Source organism: Danio rerio, chromosome 1, assembly GCF_049306965.1.
Source record: "Danio rerio strain Tuebingen ecotype United States chromosome 1, GRCz12tu, whole genome shotgun sequence".
Classification (NCBI taxonomy): Eukaryota; Metazoa; Chordata; class Actinopteri; order Cypriniformes; family Danionidae; genus Danio; species Danio rerio.
This window is the reverse complement of record NC_133176.1, coordinates 34,138,790-34,162,090: the sequence shown is the minus strand read 5'-3', so window position 1 is coordinate 34,162,090 and position 23,301 is coordinate 34,138,790. Positions and strand designations below refer to the sequence as shown.

Below are 23,301 nucleotides of genomic sequence, written 5' to 3'. Positions count from 1 at the left end.
TGTTCTATTTAGAAAGTTTCAAAATGGTTTGTGTATTTTGTAAAACATGAAAATACACATGAAAATAATAAAAAAGTGTTCATTGTTAGTCATTGTTTCCTCACTAATCCTAAAGCTTTGTATTTTTTATAATAGATCATTTTATTATCCACAGGGTCTTAAAACTTCTTTAAATGTTTTTAATTAAAAAAATAATAATAATCTATTGCAATATTGTGTTGTAAGTCTTAAATCATTTTAAACAGGTCACAATTTCCCTATGTCCATTTAAAACTATACCAATTGGACCGAAATGCATTCAATGACCAACAATCCCTCTAAAAAAAACAAATGTTACATTTTCAACTCCATTTACCAACATGATGTAATTCTCTTCCTTACATTAATATTTAATAAACTATCTCAATGTATTTTGGACAGACTGTTGTGCATAAATTTAGTGTATTATACTTTTTAAAATGTGTCAGTTTTTTAAAAGTAGCATTATGTTAAAAAAGGTGCATGTTTACAACTAGAGTTGCACATTGTTTAAAATGAGCTAAGAAATAACTAAATACATTTTTTTGATAAGGCAAGTAAAATCTTTTTATTGGCCCAACTGTGTCATTTGAAAAGTCCTGTACGAGCCTGAAATTTTATTCATAATGGTCTTAAAACTATGAAATTGTTTTGAGTGTTAAATAAAATGCCTAATTTCCACTGAGTGCTACGGTTGAGTACAGTATGAATTGGTTTCCTCATCAGGCTTGCAAGAAAGTTGTGTTTGATGTTGATCTTGGGTAAAGTCGAAGGTCATACACATATCACAGATCACATCTTTTGTGCAGATCATCATTTCAAATGTAGAATAGAGAGGAAGCTAGAAAGCTCAAAAACATGCAAATTTTACCATGTTGAAAATGTGTTGTTTTCACAAATAGATTATTTATTGTTTACACTTGAAAAAGTCAACTAAATAATTAATGCATAAACTATGTACAAACAACATGTATTTAACATTTATTCTACGCATAAACAAATAGCATTTAGCAGTGAGTCTATCTCTTTTTTTGTATGTGTGTACCATGCGTATTGCGTATCATACTGTATTGAACTAAGCTGTAAAACTCAGTGGAAACAAGCCATTACAGTAACATTTGTAGTATTTTTTCTTAATTCATGTGTAAATACATAACTAATTGGACATTATTGTAAAGTATGACTAAAAAAGTATATACACATGCAGACACACATATATCATTTAAATGCACACAAAAACAATAGCTTCATAATACTACGCACACACATACCAGATCAAGATAAGGTGCGTAAAGGTCAAATGACACCGGCATTTTATCTAGTAATCAGTTCACATCAGTTTTTGGACACGTAATCAAAGCATACTGCTCTTTTCATCAGCCTTCCATTTAGAATGTATTTTATTTAAAATGTATAAACATTAAAATTAGATTTTTTATTCTTTTTTTTAAAGTGTGTTCTTTGGAATGAAACCAAAAGCTATCTCACATGTCACCGAACGTTTCATTTCACGTGCTTATTTACTGTAGATTCATTCACATGCTGAGGAGTTTAAACCATTTTAATTAGTTTTATTAAAGCTGTTCCCCTAAAGCATTGTCCTGTTTTTGATCATGATGTTTAGTCTTTCCTCTTTGGAGCTTGGGTTCTTTCTGCTTTTGTGGACTTGCTGCTGACAGAAGCTCTTCGCTTCACGTTTGAACTTAAGGTGGATGTTCTTCCAGCTGGACTGTGAGTATAACATGTTTTTGTATCGTTCGTAGCTCTTTGCAAGTTATTAGGTGTTATGAGCAGTATTACCGTGTGAATGCACTGTGTGATGCAATCAGACTGGTTTGGTGCTGATTCCTGAAACACTATCTGTATGTGAAAGCATAGTTCTTGAGTTTCCTGTTGAACAAACATCAACTTCCCTGTTTAAAATTGTAATTTAGATTTGCATAATGTAACTTCTAGTGAAAGTCAAGTATCCTGAATATTCTTACAATATGTTATTGTTTTCTTTGTGCTACTAGCTGTGTGAGGATTCTTTATGTGAGATTGGCATGTAGTGTTTTTATTTTTTATAAAAAGATCTGTAATAGCTGCTGTGCGTCAATCAGTGAAATTCTTACACAGGTCTGAAGAAATCTCCTAAGTATTTCAAGTGTTACTATCGCTCATCTTGACATTTGACACCCTTGTTGATTCATTCACGTTCACTGTTTCACAAGCATCATATTCTTTTGTATTCATTTTTTAATGTATAAATGACATTATATATATTTGCTGATTTTTAAGGGATAGTTCATATAAAAATTCTTAGGTGGGATAATGATATAACTACTTATCTAACATTTCATAGTTTCAGAAACAAATAAACAAATAAAACTTGCTACTGATGCCTGTTTCTCAAACTGTCACTCGTACATTGTTTGAGACAAGTTGGTTTTAACTGCTGTTAATGACGTCATACTGGTGGTGGAGGAGTCATTTCTACTAATAAAATGCTATAGGAACTTAATATAACTCAAATAACAAGCTTTGCATATGTACTTTCAGTTCATTTCTGTTTCAGTTCTTTGGTTTTTTATTTAATTATGTGCAATAAAAATGGTCTGTGCATTGAATAAAAGATAAATACTAGCATACTAATATTGCATTCTAGCATACTGCATACTAGCTTGCTCATTTTAATCATATTTGCCGTCTAGTTAAGCCCATACATCATACTAGGAAGAAACTTTGCACCCACTCACACTAGGCTATCTGAACCATGTCTGTGCGTGTTTCCAGGTTCATTTGACAAGTGTGAGGACTCCGAATTGGGCTCAGGCATAGTTTAGTTGGCGGTACCTGGCCCGGTTGGAAGAGGTGTGCCAGAGCGCAGTTCGGTTGGTCTTTGGCATGGAATGCTTGTAGTGTGAGTGCGAAGCGCGACTGAGCCCAAAACCAAATACGCCACGTCACTTTTATGGGGCTGTTTCATATAGATTTATTAATCATTCTTATTTTTCAATGAACATGAACTGTCATGGTTTATTAAAGACGCAAATCTTACGCTGCATTTGCGCTTTGGCATGGTTCAAGGCAACTGTACCTAATGTCAGCACGCCCTGTGCCTTTAAACAGGATGAGAGCTAAAGTTATAAAAAAACACAACATACAATGGAAATTGTGTTTTATTTAGACTAAAACAAAAGTTATTAATTTTTTTGAAAAACATTTAAAGGTTGAAATTATTAGCCCCTTTAAGCTATATATTTTTTCGATAGTCTACAGAACAAACCCACGTTATACAATTACTTGCCTAATTACCCTAACCTGCCTAGTTAACCTAATTAACCCAGTAAAGCCTTTAAATGTCACTTTAAGCTGTATAGAAGCGGCTTGAAAAATATCTAGTAAAATATTATTTACTTTCATCAGGGTAAAGATTAAAAAAAAGGTTATAAGAAATGAGTTATTAAAACTATTATATTTAGAAATGTGTTAAAAAATCGTCTCTCGGTTAAATAGAAATTGACAGGGGGGCTAATAATTCTGACTTCAACTGTATATCCTTGAAACACATAAAGCAATGTTTTGTAGAATGTTCATAAATGTTGGTGATGTGTATGGATAAAAAAGCACTGAAACTGGCAAATTATTTTGTAGAATCTTTTTTATGTTCTATACAGTAAAGAAAAGCATACAACTTGTAATTTCTGAGTAAAAAAAAGTTATTTTGAGAGAATTATTTTTGAGAACATTTCATTTAACATGTTTGTTTAACAGTTACACTTTCATTGAAAAAAGTCAACATTTAGTTCATGTGTCATGTATATTTGATCTCTTTCCTCTTTTTGTGCTCAACAGTTGTTAGATGAAGTGTGTGTTGTTTAAATCGAGGAAGGCCAAATTGTCTGGGACTTTTTATTTTTCTTTGACTATTTGTGATTTTTCATTAGCCTTTTCCATGACTTATAACTGACAGTTTTGTTCTCAGATGTTCTGTTTCATCACCTTAAGGCTTGTTTTCTGAAGTTGGCTAAGTTAAACAAAGTTTTATCTAAATTTGAAGCTCTTTAATCCACTTTTGACCACTTCCAGCCTAAAACATTATCTTTTTAGGATGTGTTGTAAGAAAGCACAGCAAAACAAAATGTTCATACATTGTGGTGAACCAAAACATGAATTACGATCACAATCGTAATTGCCTTCCAAATCCTTTCAAATTACTTGCTTTCATTATGCTTGTAAGTCAAAAACATTGGTTTTGTTTGTTCGTTGAGTAGTGAGTAGTGAGTAGCACCGAGTGCTTCTGTCCAACTGATGTAAAGTGTGCATAAAATGAGGCTTATGTTGCGCTTGGTTGATAACAAATCTGCTGATCCTCTCCAACATTGTTCATTATTATCCTATTGTTGCGGCGTGTTCCGAGCACATCACCTGTGCCTGAACTTTCAGCAGAGTTCTTCACACTGGAGAAGTGGGTGCCAACCTGCCACTTCATCATCCTCATTACCTTTTGCTTATAGCCTTTACATGCAAAGAAGTAAACGAAGGGATCCAAGCAGGAATTTAGGTTCATAAGGCACACCGTGATATGTAGAGAGATCTGAAACGACTGCAGTTCCTTGCAGTCCGTTTCGTAGAGAAGCTTCCGAATCATGTATTGCAGGATGTCTATGTGATATGGGCTGAAACAAACCACAAACACAAATACCACACCTGCAATCACTCCTCTGGCTTTTTTGGTCTTTCCGGAACGTTCTGTCAGTTGGTTTGACTTTGCCGCTTGATGTAGTTTGTGAGTCAGGATTGAATAACAAGCGATGATTGTCATCACTGGGATGCCAAAACCTAAAACTACTGCCACGATCAGCATGTAGGGCAGCCCTTTGAAAACACCCTCAAAATTGGGGTATTCCATACAGGTGATGCTGCTGTCAGGCTCGGTTTTAGTGAGGCCGATTGTTAGCAGGGGCAGCGTCTGGGCCAGCACCAGCAGCCATATTGCCAGACACACAAAGCGTACATTTTTTGCCTTTCTCAGTTTTGCCAGTCTAGCAGGAAACACTAGCGCCACAAAACGGTCCACCGCCAGACATGTCATGAAGTTCACACCAGCGTAGCAGTTCAAATAGAAGAGCAGTGCTATGGCTTTACACAGTACTTCTCCCATCGGCCAGTGGAAACCCAATCCATAGTAAACAGCTCGTAGAGGAAGCGACAGGCAGAATAGGATATCAGACACAGCCAGGTTGGCGGAATAAAGCGTGATTGAATTAATTTTGGTGGTGCTGGAGATCACCACATGGAGAGCCAGAGCATTTCCTAAGAGTCCCACTGGACATATGATGGAGTAGACCAGTGGTATGAGAACCCGGGCCACTGGACGATGATCATACAAGTTGCAGTTGGAAGAGAAGTTCAGGTCTAAATCAGGACTCATCATAGTTATAAACAGGAGACCTCACTGCAAAGACAGAGGCAGCAATGTTTGGGGTCAGTATGATTTAAAATAGTATATTATGTATTATTATTCTTTTTAAGTTTACCAAGTCTGCATTTATGCATTTTATAAGAAATGTAATGAGTAAATAAAACATTTACAATTAATATTTCAGCAGAAATGCAGTTTTTTTTATTGTAAAGATGCCATTCCTCTATTCAGATTCATGATCCTTATTAATAATAATAATAAATACTGACTTTATGCACTGTTTGACAGGGTTTAGAATTTTGCTTAACATTTTAAACCTCAATGCTTTTAAGGAATTTTTGAATGTTATTTTGACATGAAAAATCTTATTTTTATCTACAAAATCATAAGCACTCGAAATTATTTGAAAATATTTTTAAAAAACTTTATTAACATGGCTTTTCTATTAACAGAAATCATACAGCACCAACACATTTTGGCAAAACTTGCCTTCACCAGGGTAAAAAAGTTCAGGTGCTTCTGGAGTTCATTTAAACACTGTGATCACATGACTCAATTGTATATCTAAACAATATGGTAAATGATATATCGAAAGCAAAGTTCAGTAACATTGTCATTGTTAATTCAGTAATGGAAGGAGGGAGAAAGAGGGAGAGAGAATCACATTAATTACACCTGAAGCACTTTTCGATTTTTGATTTTATTTTTATAATTATGCAATTTGTCTGTTTTAATTAATTTGATATTTTGATGGTTGTGTTGTGTCTTTCTGAGCCCATGGTATTATAATCTGCACTTGATAGTTTGGTTATTTAGTAAATGTAGGCTGCTGTAGGTCTTTTTTTCTATTCATTTTTTTACTTAAAGCATTTCTCAGCAAGTTTCTGTTGTTTTGTCTGCATTTGTCTGCATCTGATTTGTGTAGTGTGTAAATGAAAAATAAATGACAGTTTTTAAACACTTTGGGATTATTGTTGACATTTGATAAAAATAACAACCCTGTATATTTGAAATATATAATAAACTATTTAAAAATAATAATGATACCAAATGCATCCAGTAACATTATTCTATAAGACCCAACTAAGGCTTTATGTGGCTATGTTAGTTCTTATTAAGATTTAAGTTTCAGCATTTATTAAAACAGTAATAAAAGCAAAAATTATATTCACATTGTTTAAAAATTTAAAAAGAGATGTAAGAAAGGAATAATTAATGCATTACTTATTGTTAAATCTTTTTGTAAAAAATTACCAGATAGACAGAAGGCTGCTTTAAACAAATAAAGCTGTTTACTGAACCACTTTTATTGTAATATTTAGTTCTACAGTATTTAGTTATGTTTACCATTGTTTTAACACACATTTAACACACATATGTAACATTTAACATACATTTACCAGAATATATATATATATATATATATATATATATATATATATATATATATATATATATAWTTTTTTTTTTTTTTTTTTTTTTTTTTTCTGTATTTTCACACATTAATTGTATTATTTGATAAAATTATACTCACCAGATGGCATAAAGCAGATTTTCAGTTAGACATCAATGCTATTCTTTCTCGCTATTTTTTAAGTCTCATCTCACTTTTAAAATGTGACTGTGTAACGTGAGAAAGTGATCTCTTCCTGCCTCTTTTTCCATTTCTGCTGCTCTTTTCGTCACTTTCCTTTTGCTTCTTTCAGTGTTGTGGGGAGGATGTTTAACTCTTTATGGAGAACTGAAATTATCTTGTGGCTTTCACTGAGACATCTAGACTTTTTATTTATTTTTATTTTTTTTTTACCAAAGAATTCATACAAGGAATATACGAGTTGTAATGCAAAAATAAGATTTTCTAGTCTTAACTTAAAAGATAGTTTACCAATTTTAAGTTTTTGCACGTTGAAGAAAACTATTGTGAAATCTGTTAACCATTGTTGCTTCATTTTACTAAAATTTGACATTCATGGTCTTGGCTCATCTGCTCAAAACTGCAAAACACAGAGAGCTCGATTTGTCAACAGACAAGATTAAAAGAAATAATGTTTAAGGTAGAAGTAAACCTTACTAAATCATATCAAATTGTCATTTCTATATTTTGTCCCAAAACTTAAAAATCCTGGTAAAATACAGTGCATCCGGAAAGCATTTATAGAGCTTTACCTTTTCCACAATTCTCATGTTACAGCCTTATTCCAAAATGGATTAAACTCATTGATTTCCTCAATTCTACACATAATACCCCATAACAACAATGTGGAAAAGTTTTTTTAAATAGTTGCAAATTTATTAAAAATAAAACCTGAAAAATCACATGTACGTAAGGATTCATAGCTTTTGCCTTGAAGCTCTAAATTGAGCTCGGGTACATTCTTTTACACTGATTTGAAAAGGAATATCCCAGGGTTGACTGAATGTCAAAACACAAACCAAGCCTGAAGACAAAGGAATTGTCTGTAGACCTCCAAGACAGGAGGCACAGGGCTGGGGAAGGTTTTAGAAACATTTCTCCTGCTTTGAAAGTTCCAATGACCACAGTGGCCTCCATCATCCATAATAGGAAGATGTTTGGAACCACCAGGACTTCTCTTAGAACTGGTTGGCCATCTAAGCTAAGTGATCGGTGGAGAAGGGCCTTAGTTAGGGAGGTGATCAATAACCTGATGGTCACTCTGTCTGAGCTCCAGCGTATTGTGGAGAGAGGAGAACCTTAAAGAAGGGCAACAAACTGTGCAGCAATCCACCAATCAGGCCTACATGGTTGAGTGGCCAGACTGAAGTCACTCTCTGCATGGAATTTGCCAAAAGGCATCTGAAGGACCTTCAAACTACAAGAAACAAAATTCTCTGGTCTGATGAGACTAAAATTGAACTCTTTGGAGTGAATGCCAGGTGTTACGTTTGGAGAAAAGCAGGCACCGCTCATCACCAGGCTAATACCATCCCTACAGTGAAGCATGGTGGTGGCAGCATCATGCTGTGGTGATGTTTTTCAGCAGCAAGAACCTGAAGACTAGCCAGGATAGAGGGAAAGATCAGTACAGCAATGTATAGAGACTTCCTGAATGAAAACCTGCTTCAGAGTGCTCTTGACCTCAGTCTGGTATGACAGTTCATTTTGCTGCAGGGCAATGACCCAAAGCACATCGCCAAAATATCAATGGAGTGGCTTCACAACAACTCGGTGAATGTTCTTGAGCAGCACCAGCCAGAGCCCAGACCTAAATCCTATTGAACATTTTTTGAGAGATCTGAAATTGGCTGTACACAGTCGATTCCAATCCAACCTGATAAAGCTTGAGAGGTACTGCAAAGAGGAATGGGCAAAAGACCATAAGACAGGTGTGTCAAGCTTGTGACATCATATTCAAAAAGACTTGAGGCTGTAAATTCTGCCAAAGGTGAATCAACAAGGTATTGAACAAAGGCTGTGAATGCATGTGTGCATGTAATTTTTCAGGTTTTTATTTCTAATAAATTTGCAACAATTTTAAAAAACATTTTGCACATTGTCAAGGGGGAATTGTGTGTAGAATTTTGAGGTAATAAAATAATTTAATCCATTTTGGAATAAGGCTTTAACATAAAAAAAAATGTGGAAAAATTGAAGCGCTATGAATACTTTCCGAATGCACTGTACAATAAATCTATTAAGTTTAAAAAATGTTAAATTACACAAGAAGTATATCTCTAAGATATTGACACAATCCAAACTACAATACCAGCCAAAAGTTTAAAAAGATTACGATTTGTAGGTGAATTGTTTTTATTTAAAAAATATTGTTTAAATTTAAAATAAATCATAAAATAATGTAATTGTGTTCTGTGAGTCAATGATTAAATTAAGTGTTACACTATATGATCTATCTGAAGTCATTCTAATATGTTCATTTGCTGCTATTTTATGATCAATTGTTTATGATTTTTAATTTTTAATAATTTCAAATTAACAATAGCTATTAATAACAATGCTAAGTGTCATCTTTTTGGTTAAATAGGTTTAACTCTGGTCAGCAGAAGACAATTAATTTAAAAACGTTTTTAAACAAAAATTGTAACTGTTGCAAACTGTTTGACAGGTAGTAAATTTTTTTTTCTTTATTATAGATTATAGATGCTATGCCATTGATGCTAAAGAATTGAAATGGTACCATTGAATGGTGTGTTTTCTCCTGGAAAAAAAGTACAAGTTTCCTATTGTCTTACCTTTTTTTCTGCGCTTTCTTAGGCTGGGTCCAGTCTTTGCTCTGTTTGTGCCTTTCTACCGCTCCATCCCACGAGTTCATGTGACTCAGCTGCTCGGCCACTTCTCAATCACAAACAAGTCTTTGACATACATCGTGGGTGCACAGGTGAGTTTAGAAATCAACAGTTTCTTTAACCCTGTAAGATTTCATATTTTACAAGTATATCTCAAAAATGTAATCTGCGTGAGAACTAGTTTGTGTCATTTTAGTGACATCTGTAACACCTCTGTTGATAAGCAAGTTTAGATTAAAAAGGTTTCGTAAGACTAATAAGATGTTTTTTTTTTTTCTTCAAACAAATTTGTTGCAAGAGCAGATAAAATGATTGTGGTGTAACAGACTGATGGCACATGAGAAATTAGATAAGAAGTGGTTCTTTGTGGTTTTTTTGCTGTGATGGTGCTTGTGAGCTGTTTAAGATATTAGCGATAGCAGAAGTTGCTGCATTTTTACTGCAAAAACATAAATAGGTTGGGAACATTTGACCTTTCAATGAAATTGTCAGTTTTTCAGTATTTACAAAAATATTTATAAACATTTCTATATAAAACTAACAAATGTAATTTATTTATCCAATAATGCATTATGGTTTTATTTGTTTTATTCTTGCATCAATTAACCTTTCTTTGTGTTGGGCACTTGCAGTTAAGTTTGATGGTAATTTAGCTGCGCTGGTTTAAGATGTTTCAGTTGTGTTTTGTAGATGTGAAAGTGCTTTAAATAGTTCTGAATTTCTTTTGTTTTCTGCTGTCATGTCATCAGCTCTTGACCTCAAGTGCCTACATGTGGGTTGTTGCTTGTAGTGGACTGGTAAGTATAACATTTCTCTGCTGCCTTGTTTTCTGACTCAACCTTAATTGATTACATATCAATTATAAGTAATTACATTTACTGTAGTGTAGGGTTGTCAATGTTGAAACAGTGGTAAAGAAGCAGTCAGCGAGTGGAGTTGTTAAATGAATGAGCAACTTTGGCTTTGTTTTATATATCCAAGCTAACAGCATACCTTTACCTTTTTTACAACAAAAAATAATAATAATTAACTTAAAAAGCCTGTGGAATCGTGATTGACAGTTTCTCAAAGCAGACGTCGGAGCTTCGAGAGGAGATTGCAGCGTTATTATTCGATTTCTGTGTTATTTTACCATCATAAAATGAGTTGGTTAGCAGTAAACTATACTTTCTGACATACAGGATCTGATGGATCACTTTTTATTCGGGAAAGTCTGAGCTTTATTGGGCTTTATTAGTTTGCTGATACATGCCTGGCCATGAAGAAGAAAATACAGGTGATTGCTATCTAGCAGTAATTCTCTTTATGGCTCTGAAATAATAACTAGGAAGACAAAACTAGTGTTAGCCGACACCTACATTGATCTCCTGTAAGGTAAGGTAATGTATAAATCCTTATTATATATATAAATAGGATATAAATATAAATGATTTATCATTTATTTATCATTTATATTTATATCCTGTATATCCTTATTATATGTATAAATAGGATATAAATATAAATGATTAAAATATTACACAACATATTAATTTCTAGCCTACATGAAGATTTAAAAATCACTGCCTTACTTTCTTCATCTCAGGAGGCTATTTCAGTTCATTCAATTTGCTTTTATAATGTTATTATTATTAGCAGTATTATTTATTATATCCATATTTATATTTGTTTTATTAAAAACAAGCTTAGATTTGTCCACCTGTCAAATTTTAGACCATATGGGGCATGGCAGGTCTATTTGGAAATAATAAGTATTTTGACCACACTTTGTATTTATTGTTCATTTATTCGTTTGCTAGAAATTAGAACTGAATTTAGAAATAGTTTTGAAACAAATCTTAGTGCTTAACAAACGAAATGTATTATTTATAGACTAATTGATGTCTGTGACGTAAGGTTTCCCTATCCACGAGAGCTAAAGCGAAAGTGAATTTACTTTACGTCAATATATATAAGATATTATATCTTTTTCATATGTACTGTAAAGATATTTGCGTATTGCTCTGCATCTTGTGTGTAGTGTGTAAGCCAGGCACACTTTGCGCCAGACAATAGAACGACTTTGTTCTGGTCTAAAGAACAAAAGCAACGCGCCAAAACACGCCTGCTTTTTTAGACCAGAACGCCTATGGGCGCACATTTGAGCGCAAATGCATTTGCTATTTAAACAGTGTGGCGCAACACCTCAAAATGACCCTTGAGCCGAGCTAAAAGTAGCAAAAGACTATTGCGCCGAGCCTTGTGCCACATTGCGCCGGTTGTATAATAGGGCCCTTAGTAATATATTCTGTTTATTACTGCTAATTTGTCAAGTTACATTTCGTCACATTGATTGTGTATGATTTAAATACAATATTACTCCCATCTATGGTAACACCTCTATTTTCACCAATCACTCTCTTCCAGATCGCAGGCATGTTGTATTACAGTAATAAGTTGGCGGTCCAGAAGTTCTTGCGTGTGCCTGGATGGGCAGCTAGATGTGGTTCAGTGATTCTGGAGCCAATCTTCTCCGATTCTGAGCCCACGGCAGAGGCCCCGCTGGGGATGGGGGCTACTTTGGATATCCAGAGACAGCAGAGGATGGATATGCTGGATCAGCAACTGCTCCTTTCTCAGCTGGCACACTTCAGAAGAAATACACAGCAACAGCAGGCTCAGGTACTTCTATTGTTCTTTTATTGAATTTGCTGAATTTTCAGGGTGTGCTGAGGCCTCATCGGGTCTTCCTCTTCACCAGTAGCCAGAGCAGTTTGACCTGTTGAATAACTTGGTCCTAAACAGACTAGGGTTGTAACAATATACCGGTATGACGGTTTACCACGATTTGAACGTGCACGATTATCATACCATGAACAATTGCATATCAACGGTTTTAACCCCTAAAGACCGAGACAGCCGCCCGCGGCTAAAAATAAGTATTGCTCTTAAATGTTTAATAACTTTTGATCCGCTGATCCGATTCATACAATTCAAAGATTGGCATAAAGAAGAGAATCTCAGCTTTCCAGTGCCGTATCACATAACATTCGCGGACTTTCAGAGGCTCCGGAATCAGTGCGGTTACGTCATCAACATTTGACAACGCTGATTTGACAAAGAAACGCTCGTCACTGTGTCTCCGGACAAATCAGACATGATACATTGATGCATTGTCCCTCCTCCATGCCCAGATTGGTTCAAACTCGCTATATCACAACCAATAAGCATAGGTTTCGCTTTTGTTTGTGGACCAAGCTTTTTGAACAACACGGAATGAGAGAAAGGCATTCATTTATGCGCGGCTAAATAAAACGCAAAAAAAAAAGTTTTGCATGAAATAATTCTCATACTAAGTACTTTTGCATGCACAGCAGCACAGAAACATGACAAAACAGTGACACAGCAAAGACGAACTGCTGCTCTTGCTGTTTTCAAAAGACGCAAATGAAGATGCAGCTGTTTGTCTGCATTGCATACAACCACATCCAAATCCATGCTGGCACATAGAACCTAAGGATGTTCCATATTGAATCTAGTTTCGTTATGTAACTATTTATAGTATAGTAAATATTTATATCTATTTTTTACTGAGGATTTGCACCATGTTTATTTGGACTTTATTTGGACTTTGACACATTATTTATTATTTTCTTATTTTTATTTGTTCATTGTAAGTGGTGTTGTTTATAGTAACTAAAAATATATTATTTGGAAAAAGTCAAATTCGCTTCACTGTTCTATTATTTTGTAACATTTGTAACATACCGTATACCGCGAAACCGTCAAACCGTGGTATTGTTTTAGACGATTATCATACCGTGAAAAATTCATACCGTTACAACCCTAAAACAGACTAAGATTGGGTACCGAAACCTGTTGACAGGTGACATTAGGTGTTTGTTCTTGTTGCTTAGGGAACGGACGCATGCAATGCACGCAGTACAGCGCATTCGATGAGTGAGAGCGACTCTCTTCAGATCAACGCATGATCAAGTTAATCAAATTTGCCTAAACTGAGTGTTCTAAGTTGTATTTTACAAGCAAGGATTCTGACACAGCAATGTGAAGCAGATGCTTTACAAAAGTTGTGTGTAAGGGGGAAACATGTCAAACTTAATGACACGTTTGAGGGCGCAGGGTATCAACTTAAAGGCAGAGGAATGCAATTTCTCTGAAAGCTTGCGACATCATCTGGCACTTTCAATGTGTACAAACATGGACACCAATGCTCCTATTTTAATATGATTAGGACAATACTCTGAATAAAAGTCTAGACTGCCATGTAAACAGTGATTTTTGATTACCTTAAAGGACCACATACATTTGCGTCGCCAAATGTTGAGGATTTTTCTTTCCATTCAACATGCTGTATCAAATTTCATTAAAAGAGCACTCTTCCACCAGTCCTTACTTAATGCTCGCATCAAATACCTGTTTGTCATGGGGGCATGAATGAAATGTTCCTGAATGAAAGTAAAACTGCAGTTAAAGTCGAAAAACTAACAGTGAAACACCTGAAATTACATTAAACTGGAGGAATCGTGGATAGCGTGGTGACACAATGACGTTAATCGATCTATGTACCATAACATGTAAGACAGGATCATGAAAGGAACATTTAAAAATCAACTCATGTAAACACCTTGATCATATTATTGTCTTATTCAGATTAAGGAAAATCATTAGATTACTGATAACCATGTAAGCATAATCACAAGCTGCAACCCTAGGAAAAAAAAGGAGTTCAGTATTTTGATGACAACCTTTCCACAGGGTAGTAGTAAGCTAATGTAATTTCATAATGCAAATCCTTAATTCATGCCAACCAACAAATGATCAAAAGAAATATATTCATGTAATTAAAATATATAAAATATGAATTAATGTTTACTTTAAACTTTAATTATATTGTTATATTAAAATATACATTTTTAAAAAGATTTTGTCAAATAAAAGGTTTATCTAGAGTCATCCACCATAATTTTGTGGCTCAAAAGTATCGCTTCAGGCACCGTTTTGGCACTGGAACCATTTTAAAAGTATCGATTTAGGATCCGTATTGAAAAAACCCCAAACGCTACCCAACCCTAAACAGACCAGCTGGGGTTGAGGAGTGGTCATAAACAAAGGTAGAGAGGATTAGCTATACCACTCAGGTTTCGAGTTTTAATTTTTTTTATCAGTTACCATTTAAATTGACTATTAGTTGAAAAATCTAAATTTTTGTGTTCTTTTGACATTAGAGATCATTGTGCTACAAAAACTTTTGCAATTTAAAAATGCTTTCTGACATCAGTCTACCTAAAAGGCATTTTGTGGAATTTGCCACAATACCCTGCCTTTCTATGAAAGTCAATTCTTGCTTCCGTAGTATTCTCTGAAATCAAGTTTCTGCAAAAATACAATATTTGCTTTAGTTTCCTTCTGATCCTAACATTAGGAAAGCATAGGTTAACTTTTTCCCACAAGTTCCACAATGTGTCAGTTCAAATCTAGTCCTGAACAAGGCACAATTTGGTTCTACATTGAGTTCTGGAAGGTGGGGAGGGCGAGAGACACAACTTCCACTACTGATGCACCCAGGGGCTGTGGGGTTCTAGACAGAAATGCATGCAGTTGTGTTGATATGAACATTGACAATCATAAGGCAAACTTAACTCAAATGAGCAAGTGTCAGCCCAGGAGGTTTAGAGCAACTGCCCTCATCTCAGCAAGCTTAGCTTTCTTCAACACACCTGCCTGTAAGTTTCTAGTATACCTAGAAAATGCTTGATTAGCTGGTTTAAGTGTGTCTAATTGGAGTTGTAACTAAACTCTGCAGGACACCAACCCTCCAGGACTAAGTGTGGGCACCCCTGTTTTAAACATTTAAAATGAATCATATATATTTGGCTCAAAACACACTTTCAGACACAAGAATGTGTGATCTTGTACAAATTATGTATTATTTAGGATTGTTCACTAAAGACAACAAAGTCTCAACTTGAAAATTCCGTTATTTTTTAAATGAGAGAAGCAGTAATGTCTTTGAAGCTGTGTGACAGGTGACTGGTGTGACAGATGACCGAAGTTGTGTCAGTTCAAGCGTCACATCAACTCATCATCTCTTACTGATGTGTATCATGTCTTGATCAGTGTTTCAACTGTGGAAACAGCTTGTGAACAATGTCACAGCGTGTTTCAATATATCATATTCAACTTGATGATACAAGCTTAAATGGAGTCGCCATTTAATGTAGATCTTTTAATATTAGTGTAATAATGTTTGTAAATTTTACATTAATGTTGGTGAAAAAACTTTTACAAATAATTGTTTTATTTATTTTTTATTATTGTTTTAGACTGATAAACTAAGCAATGTGACAAGACCTTGTCTTGTTGTGAGAATCATCATCTCTTGTTTAGTTGTATTTGTTATCAGTATTGTGTAATAACTACACCACTATCTCATCGATACTAAGTATCTACACTAGCATGTCAACCACTGTACATCTTAAAGTCACCTGAAAGTAGTATTTTAACTCATTGTCAAACAAGTCAGTACTTTAAATTTCACCATACAAAGTATTTTCTGGCAAGGGCTTGTTCACATGTTTCATAGTGAAGATTAGAAACTGCTGTTTGTGGGGAAATCATTGATGGACACACTGTATGTTTCAAAAGATACATTTGCTTTATCAGAAATGTTGAAATCTTTCTGCGATGAGTTAACTAGCTTGGTTTCCATGTTTCTGTCACTCATATATAGCAAGATAGAACGTGATATTACTTATTTTTCTTTTTTTTTTTTTACATAGTTTTTCCCTTGTTTATTTTGAATTTGGGGAAATTAATGGTTTCCAGCGAACCAACAGACAGCCACAGTTTTTTTTTTTATCACAGAAGCCTGATAAGAACAAATTATGTTGTCCTTCATCAAAATGAAATGGAAAATATATTCTTTAAAAATTGTATAGGTACTTACCAAAAAACATACACGGTACTTTTGAAATGTACATTTAGCTGTGAGCTAGACAGAGTTTGCTAGTGATGTAAATGTCCTGTTGGAGAATAGTGAAAATGATTGTTTTTGAATGGACCTTGGCAGGTCACTTCTGTTACAAAATCTCTATTATGGAAATACAAAGTAAGATGTGCTGTCTTTATTCACACAATGGTAATTTGCAAAAAGTTTAGAAACTGGTCATAAAAAATTACTGTACCAAAAGGTAGATTATGCTAACTTTAATTTAAAATTAAGATTAATAACCCCTTGTTTAACAGTAGGTTGGTGCCTGTGTTTATCTCAACAAACTTCTTGCTTCAATATAATTTGAAGATGACAAGGAGGTCAAGGAGATTTTTTTTTTTAAAGCTTATTTCTATAGTAAAAAGGTTAAAAATACCTAATAATTAAAAAAATGAGGAGTGAAAAAAATAAGGATATGTTGCATTTTATAATTTAACTGATTTAACTGGCCAAACGTAAAAGGTGGTAACCCCTATTGATAACCATAAATGAAACAAAATAATTCTACATTTATTTGAGCTCCGCTTAATACTCAACAGATCCTTTACATGTAAAAGTAATCTACAGTTATCATTAATGGACATGTTTGATACATTTAGTTTTGTCATGGACAACAACTTGTTGACTTGTGATATTATATTGTGGCTATGAGATCATTTTTCTTGTGGGTATGACTTCTTGCGTTGAGTAAATGGTTGTTATTCTTAAGTTTGAAATTTGATGTTGTAACAAGTCAAATCATACAGGTCTTCCATGCTTCTTGATAGTACCAGGGTTTCAGAAGCATGAACTCAAGGCCTAGAAAATACTTCGAAACAGAAAGATGCTTAAAAATGCTTGAATTAACTTTTGAAATAAAATTTCTTTTGTATGGTGCTATTTTAAAACTTGTGCTGAGAGCCTTATTGAACATTATATTGCAAAAGGTCGTAGGACATTTGCTTTTACATGCTAAGCTTTTCTGGGAAGGATTTCCACAAGGTTTAGGAGTGTGTTCAAGGGATTTTTTTTTTTTTTTACTATTTTTAAAAGCACATTTGTGAAGTCAGTCACTGATGTTTTGAGGTGAAAGCATGGCTTGATGTACTCAAATCTATGCTCTGATTCCTACCAAAGCTGTTCTATTGTGTTGAGGTCTGGACTTTGTCCAGGCCAGTCAAGTTCCTCCACACCAAACTTTCATCCATGTCTTTATGGATATATGTTGGTGCACTGGTGCGCAGGCATGTTGGAACAGAAAGGGGCCATCTTCAAATTGCTCTCACAAAGTTGGGAGCATGAAATTGTCCAGAATATCTTGGTATGCTAAAGCATTAAAAGTCCTTTTTATCTTTTTCACCTGAAAAACAAGTGCGCACTGTAATCCGCCCTCCATAAAACTTCACTCTGTACAATCCAGTCGTGTGTATCATTTTCCTGCCAATTATCAGATCGTCCACAATATTGCCAGAGGAGCATGAAGCATGCAGCCTCTGAAACAACACACCACTATAGCATATTTATGTATAGATTTACGCATTATGCTTAAAGCACTTTTGCTACAGTTGACATGACAAATACACATTTAGCTTATGAAGAAAACAGAGACTTGAAGAACTTATCTATAATTAAAGTCATGTATTTATTTGTTGTCATATTTTATTTGTCTCCTTCCTTTGCCTTTGTTTATAATGGACTATTTACTAAATGTCTATTAGACATCAGTTTTACACAAAAAAAAAATGTTTGTAAAGATTTTTACTATTTACAACTTTCATTCAGCAGATTTTTATAGATGTTTATCAAACTTTTGAACAGCAGATATTTTCCAATAGTTAAATATTTAGCAATAAATATTTCATAATAGCAAAAAACGTATATGCATATACTGTAAGTACATCTATGAATATATTTACTAATGGCAAAGATGATTTGAAGTTCCCATTAAAACCTGTGTTGAACCTGTGTAGACCGGTTGTTTTCTGAGAATAACATACCTTGGAATATCATGATTGATCCATCAGAATCAATTTAATCTGTGATAACAACCGGCTAGATGTACATCACCCTTACTTAATGGGAATGGTATTAAGCTTAATTATATTGGTCATAATGTCATCCAGATAGCATTCAAATGATTAAATTCTGTGTAATATTAAGGAAATGTAAGAACGTTTTTGCATTTAACTTACTTTAGAAAATAGGAATGGTTCATTTTAATCCAATTGTGACTTTAATATTGATGTTGAATTGCCTTCACTGATTGCTGTCCACAACAGACTGGGCTCCTGAACTGGAACAGATTCTTCCCCACTCTGAGGCACAGAGGACAAAACCGGCCCCATGAGGGGCCACAGCAGCCCTCCTATACTCAACCAACAGAGAACCCAGCAGTGACAGAGGAACAGGTGAGATCATGTGACATGCATTTCAAGTGTAGATTTATTTGGCCATTTTATTTTTTAAAAGCTTTTTCGTCAGTACGATTTCTTTGGCCTCGTGGGCAATTTTGAGGGGTAATTATAAGTACTATGAGTTTTGTAATCAGATTACTTTTTCCAAGTAACTAGTAAAGTAGCTCATTACTGTTTCATTTCCTAGAAAATGTCAATAATTGTTTTCAAAGTAATGGCTAGTAATGGCTGTTACTTTGATTTCTCATTTATTGGCTGACAGTTCTCCTATCCCTTTTATTGACAGAAATGGGAAAATAGAATATTTTGAGAGAGCAGATATGTTGATTCATGATATTCAGTATAGTTCTAGTATAAATTTGAAAACTTGTACATTTGAAAAAGTAACGTACTGTAACATCTACTTTGCATCAAATATAACCAAGCGACAGATTTAGTTCTTTTTTAAAGTAGTAATGCAAAATTGTAGAGTATTACTTTTAAAAAGTGACTTTTTCATCACTGCTTATTGGTATATTAAAAATGAATTCTGCTAAATACTAAAAATGAATTCATTTTATGCTGCTATCACCAGGTTGCAAGATTAATGGAGATGGGTTTCTCAAGGATGGATGCCCAAGAAGCACTCAGAGCATCTAATAATGACATTAACATCGCAACAAACTTCTTGCTTCAGCACTAAGACAAAATAAATTGAAGATGACATGGAAGTCAAGGAGAATGACTTTTTTAACTTATTTCTATAAAATCACTAAGTTGAAAATACTTAAGAACTCTACTTTTGTGTCATCACTACACCAACTGGAATGCACTGGGACACAACTTACAGGAGCTGATGATATCACGTTCTGTCTGGCTGCCTCTTGACCAGGAAGTGTAGCACTCCTGCTGCAGTGTTTTCAGTACTATTAGTAGTTGACTTGTACCCAATGGATAGAGTCAACCTGGTGGACAACATACTTTGTGTCTCAGGGCTTGTGCCATTTGTCAATGTCCTTGAACTTACTTCTAATTAAGCATACTATAATCTCTGCATAAATTATTAAACCACATGTTGTTTTGCTTTATATAAGCTAAGTAGATTAAGTCTTAGTTTGCCCAAATTAATTGACTTGCCCTCCTTGTTGTTCTAAAACTGTGGTGTTTTTGGTCTTCCATGGAACACAAATAAGATGTTTAGCAGAATGCCTTGCCTGCTGGTTTCATATAGAGTTAAAAAGAATAAGCTTTTTTGTGTGTTTATAAAAGTACCATCTCAAAGTAAAAATATGAAAAGTATAAATTTAAAAGATACACACAAATATACATGCAATAAAACTAGTCCAAACAAAAAACAAGATACATTTAAGTTAAATCACATAAAAGCTATATATATATATATATATATATATATATATATATATATATATATATATATATATATATATATATATGGTAACGAAGGTATACTGAGACCAGCTATTAAGCTCCAAAAAAGCACTATATTTTAGTAACTTTAGATGAGGAGAAGAATGATATTTAATTCAATTCGTCTTTATTTCAGTAGTGCTTTTAGAATGTTTGTTGTGCCAAAGCAGCTTAACATAGATGAAGGAAAGAGAATAAACAGACATAACATTTCTGATCGTGGAACATTTCAGAAAATCAGGCCAGCAGGAGAGCAGTGATGGATTGCTGCTGTAGTTCTAGTTAAATTAAAACTGATTCAGTTCAGTATAGTAAAAGGCTGATCCACGAAAGAGTAGCTCTATCGAAGCACAGCTCTAACAGTATATAAGCCAGAGTTTGCCAAAAATCAGTCCCTCTGTCATCCATGTTTCAAATATTCCAATTTAGTATACCCAAAGTATACTTTTTATTTATTTGGTTTTGCTATTGTGTGTGTAGCAGAAGGTAAATGAAGACATTTTGGTCTGTTTTTCACAAAAAAAACAAAAAACTCATATGACTTTAGAATACCAGAAATTTAGCACACTCTCAAAAAAATGATGTTTGTTATTTGTTTAAACTACTTATTTAAAACAAGCTGAGACAACACTATTCTTGAAGGTTTTTTGGGACAACTTAATTGTATTGTGTTCAATCCACTTATTTTTGTAAACATTTAAAAGTTAATTAATTTCCTCCATGTTGTCTCTATACAAATCAATTTTGTGGAATCCATCATTTTTTACAACACTTTTTTTTTTTTTTTTGTATTTTTTTTTTTTTTGACATGTTAACATTTTGTTTGTGTGAAAAACATTTGTTTTTGTGAAAAGTGCAGCCAAAACATTCTTTAAATGATCTCATTCTCACCATTGTTGTGTTTATTGAAGAAGTGATGTGGTTTTGGATTGCATGAGGGTAAATGATAGATTTATAATTAAATAATTTTTATGCAAATTATTTATTTTCTGTTAACTCTTAAAGGGCTATTAGTATGGCAATGTATTTAATGTACACCTGGACTACTGTAAGTGTCATCTTAGAGATATATCTCTCTCACTGGCCATTTAGTCAGAATCAAGACTTCTCAAAGTTTAGGAAACCACCACAAAGTATGTATCAGATGACATGATATGTAATGTTCTCTTAAAGCCTCAGATGTTTTTAATCATAAATATTATTTAAGCAGAAACAAAATGTGTCATTGTGGTTATGGTGATGAAAAGTGTCATGACTTATAGTGGCGTGTTAAAAAGAAACAAGTGGAACTTCCATGCTGTAGTAGTCTGGTTAAAAGTGTGTGTCAATATGATGCTTTTCTGCACAGTGAATATGAATAATATTCAGAGCATCTGTCAATGTGTTTATCTGAGAGTAGGATGAAGCTTTTTAACAGCATGATTCCAAAAATATGAGGTAAATATTGTTTGAAATGATTAATTAAAGGGATGCCAACACTGATACCCATTACCAGCGTCCAAATTATGTCTTTAAAGAACCATATAAAAAATACTTATTTATGACATTTGGATGTTTGATGAAAACAGGACTGTTTATGTGAATGTTCGTGTTTATGCTACACTACAAAAAAAACTTGCTACTTTAAATCGAGTTGATTCAACTGAAATGTTCTAGTCATCTCAACTTACATTAGTCAAACTGAATAAATAATTAAGTTAAACGTATTAAAATAATTTAAGGTAACATAAACATGGTTGTCATGACATGATCATGACATGACATGATCATGATCATTGACATGTTTTTGTACAGTGTAAAGTGTTTGATAAAAAAGTTTTTGCTCCACTTTATATATTAATGGTTTAGCTTTGCCAGTGGTTCAACTAAATCACTGTTTAACACTTCATTGTTTAAAACTCACTGTGGTCAAATAGTAGGTCTATGAAATGATTACACTTGCTGTTATACTTTAAGATGATATTTTAACTAGATTTTAAAAGTTATAAGCACATTAGACTACTACAATGTCCCCTGAACATCCTTAAGGCTACCTCTATATTTTGTGTGCTAAAGTCAAACCTTGTGTCACAAAATATAACTTTATATAGAAGCTTCACCATTTTGTTTAATAGAAATATATTGATTATGTCATAATGTACATCTTAATATTAATTTTTAAGTGTTTAAATGGATTAATGTTGATCCTGGATCAGCATTGCTGTTTAAAAATTACGAGTTTAATAAACCAACACAAGTTAACAGGACAAAATCTTTTTTTTTTTTTTTTAAACCAATTATTCTGGAATGACCACACAAATAAACCATGGATTTAACTTTTTACATTTGTTATAACATCTGACAGCTATAGTACTCTATATCTTAGTATTTTTTGTCATGGGGACACAAATTTTCCTATGGTTAGGCCTCGGGCCATATAAATAAAATAAAATTAGTACGTATTGCATTGGACATACACTTGCAATCCATAGTGAATGTATTTTTAAAAAAACCTGAACACCCTATTATTTTATACTTTGGCAGGTAGGCTGTATACATATGTTGATTCTTCAAGGTAGGCCTACTAAACGTGTGTGAATTATGTATATAATATAAGAATGCAGACTGGGACAGAATTTAAGACTGGGAAACCCCACACCCACCCAGGCCATCCTTTGTTAAATGAACTATTACTGATTTGTCTAATAAAACAGTATGAAGAGTTTCACTCTTTAATGTATGTTAGTCAGTTCCTATTGTTTCTATATTTCTATATATGTAATTTCTATATTTTGGTCTTTGCTGTGGATAGTAGTGAAAAAGCAATGTAGATCCTTAGATAG

General features: G+C 33.8%; 2 protein-coding genes across 2 annotated transcripts in view; one reads left to right on the top strand and one right to left on the bottom strand.

Annotated features, from left to right (window-relative positions):
- The window catches only part of ubac2 (UBA domain containing 2), a 31,175-nt gene extending 8,976 nt beyond the window's left edge, over positions 1–22,199 (top strand). Inside the window, 6 exon segments of the mRNA NM_001080561.2 lie at positions 1,643–1,749; positions 9,657–9,780; positions 10,438–10,485; positions 12,095–12,349; positions 18,938–19,066; positions 19,647–22,199. Coding sequence (NP_001074030.2) covers positions 1,643–1,749; positions 9,657–9,780; positions 10,438–10,485; positions 12,095–12,349; positions 18,938–19,066; positions 19,647–19,754 — 771 coding nt within the window. The 3' untranslated portion in view covers positions 19,755–22,199.
- On the bottom strand, positions 4,337–7,046 carry gpr183b (G protein-coupled receptor 183b). Its single transcript, NM_001130812.1, is given in 2 exon segments — positions 4,337–5,458; positions 6,960–7,046. A coding segment is annotated over 1 exon segment (1,101 nt). The 5' UTR covers positions 5,438–5,458; positions 6,960–7,046.
- Positions 22,200–23,301: the final 1,102 nt, after the last annotated feature.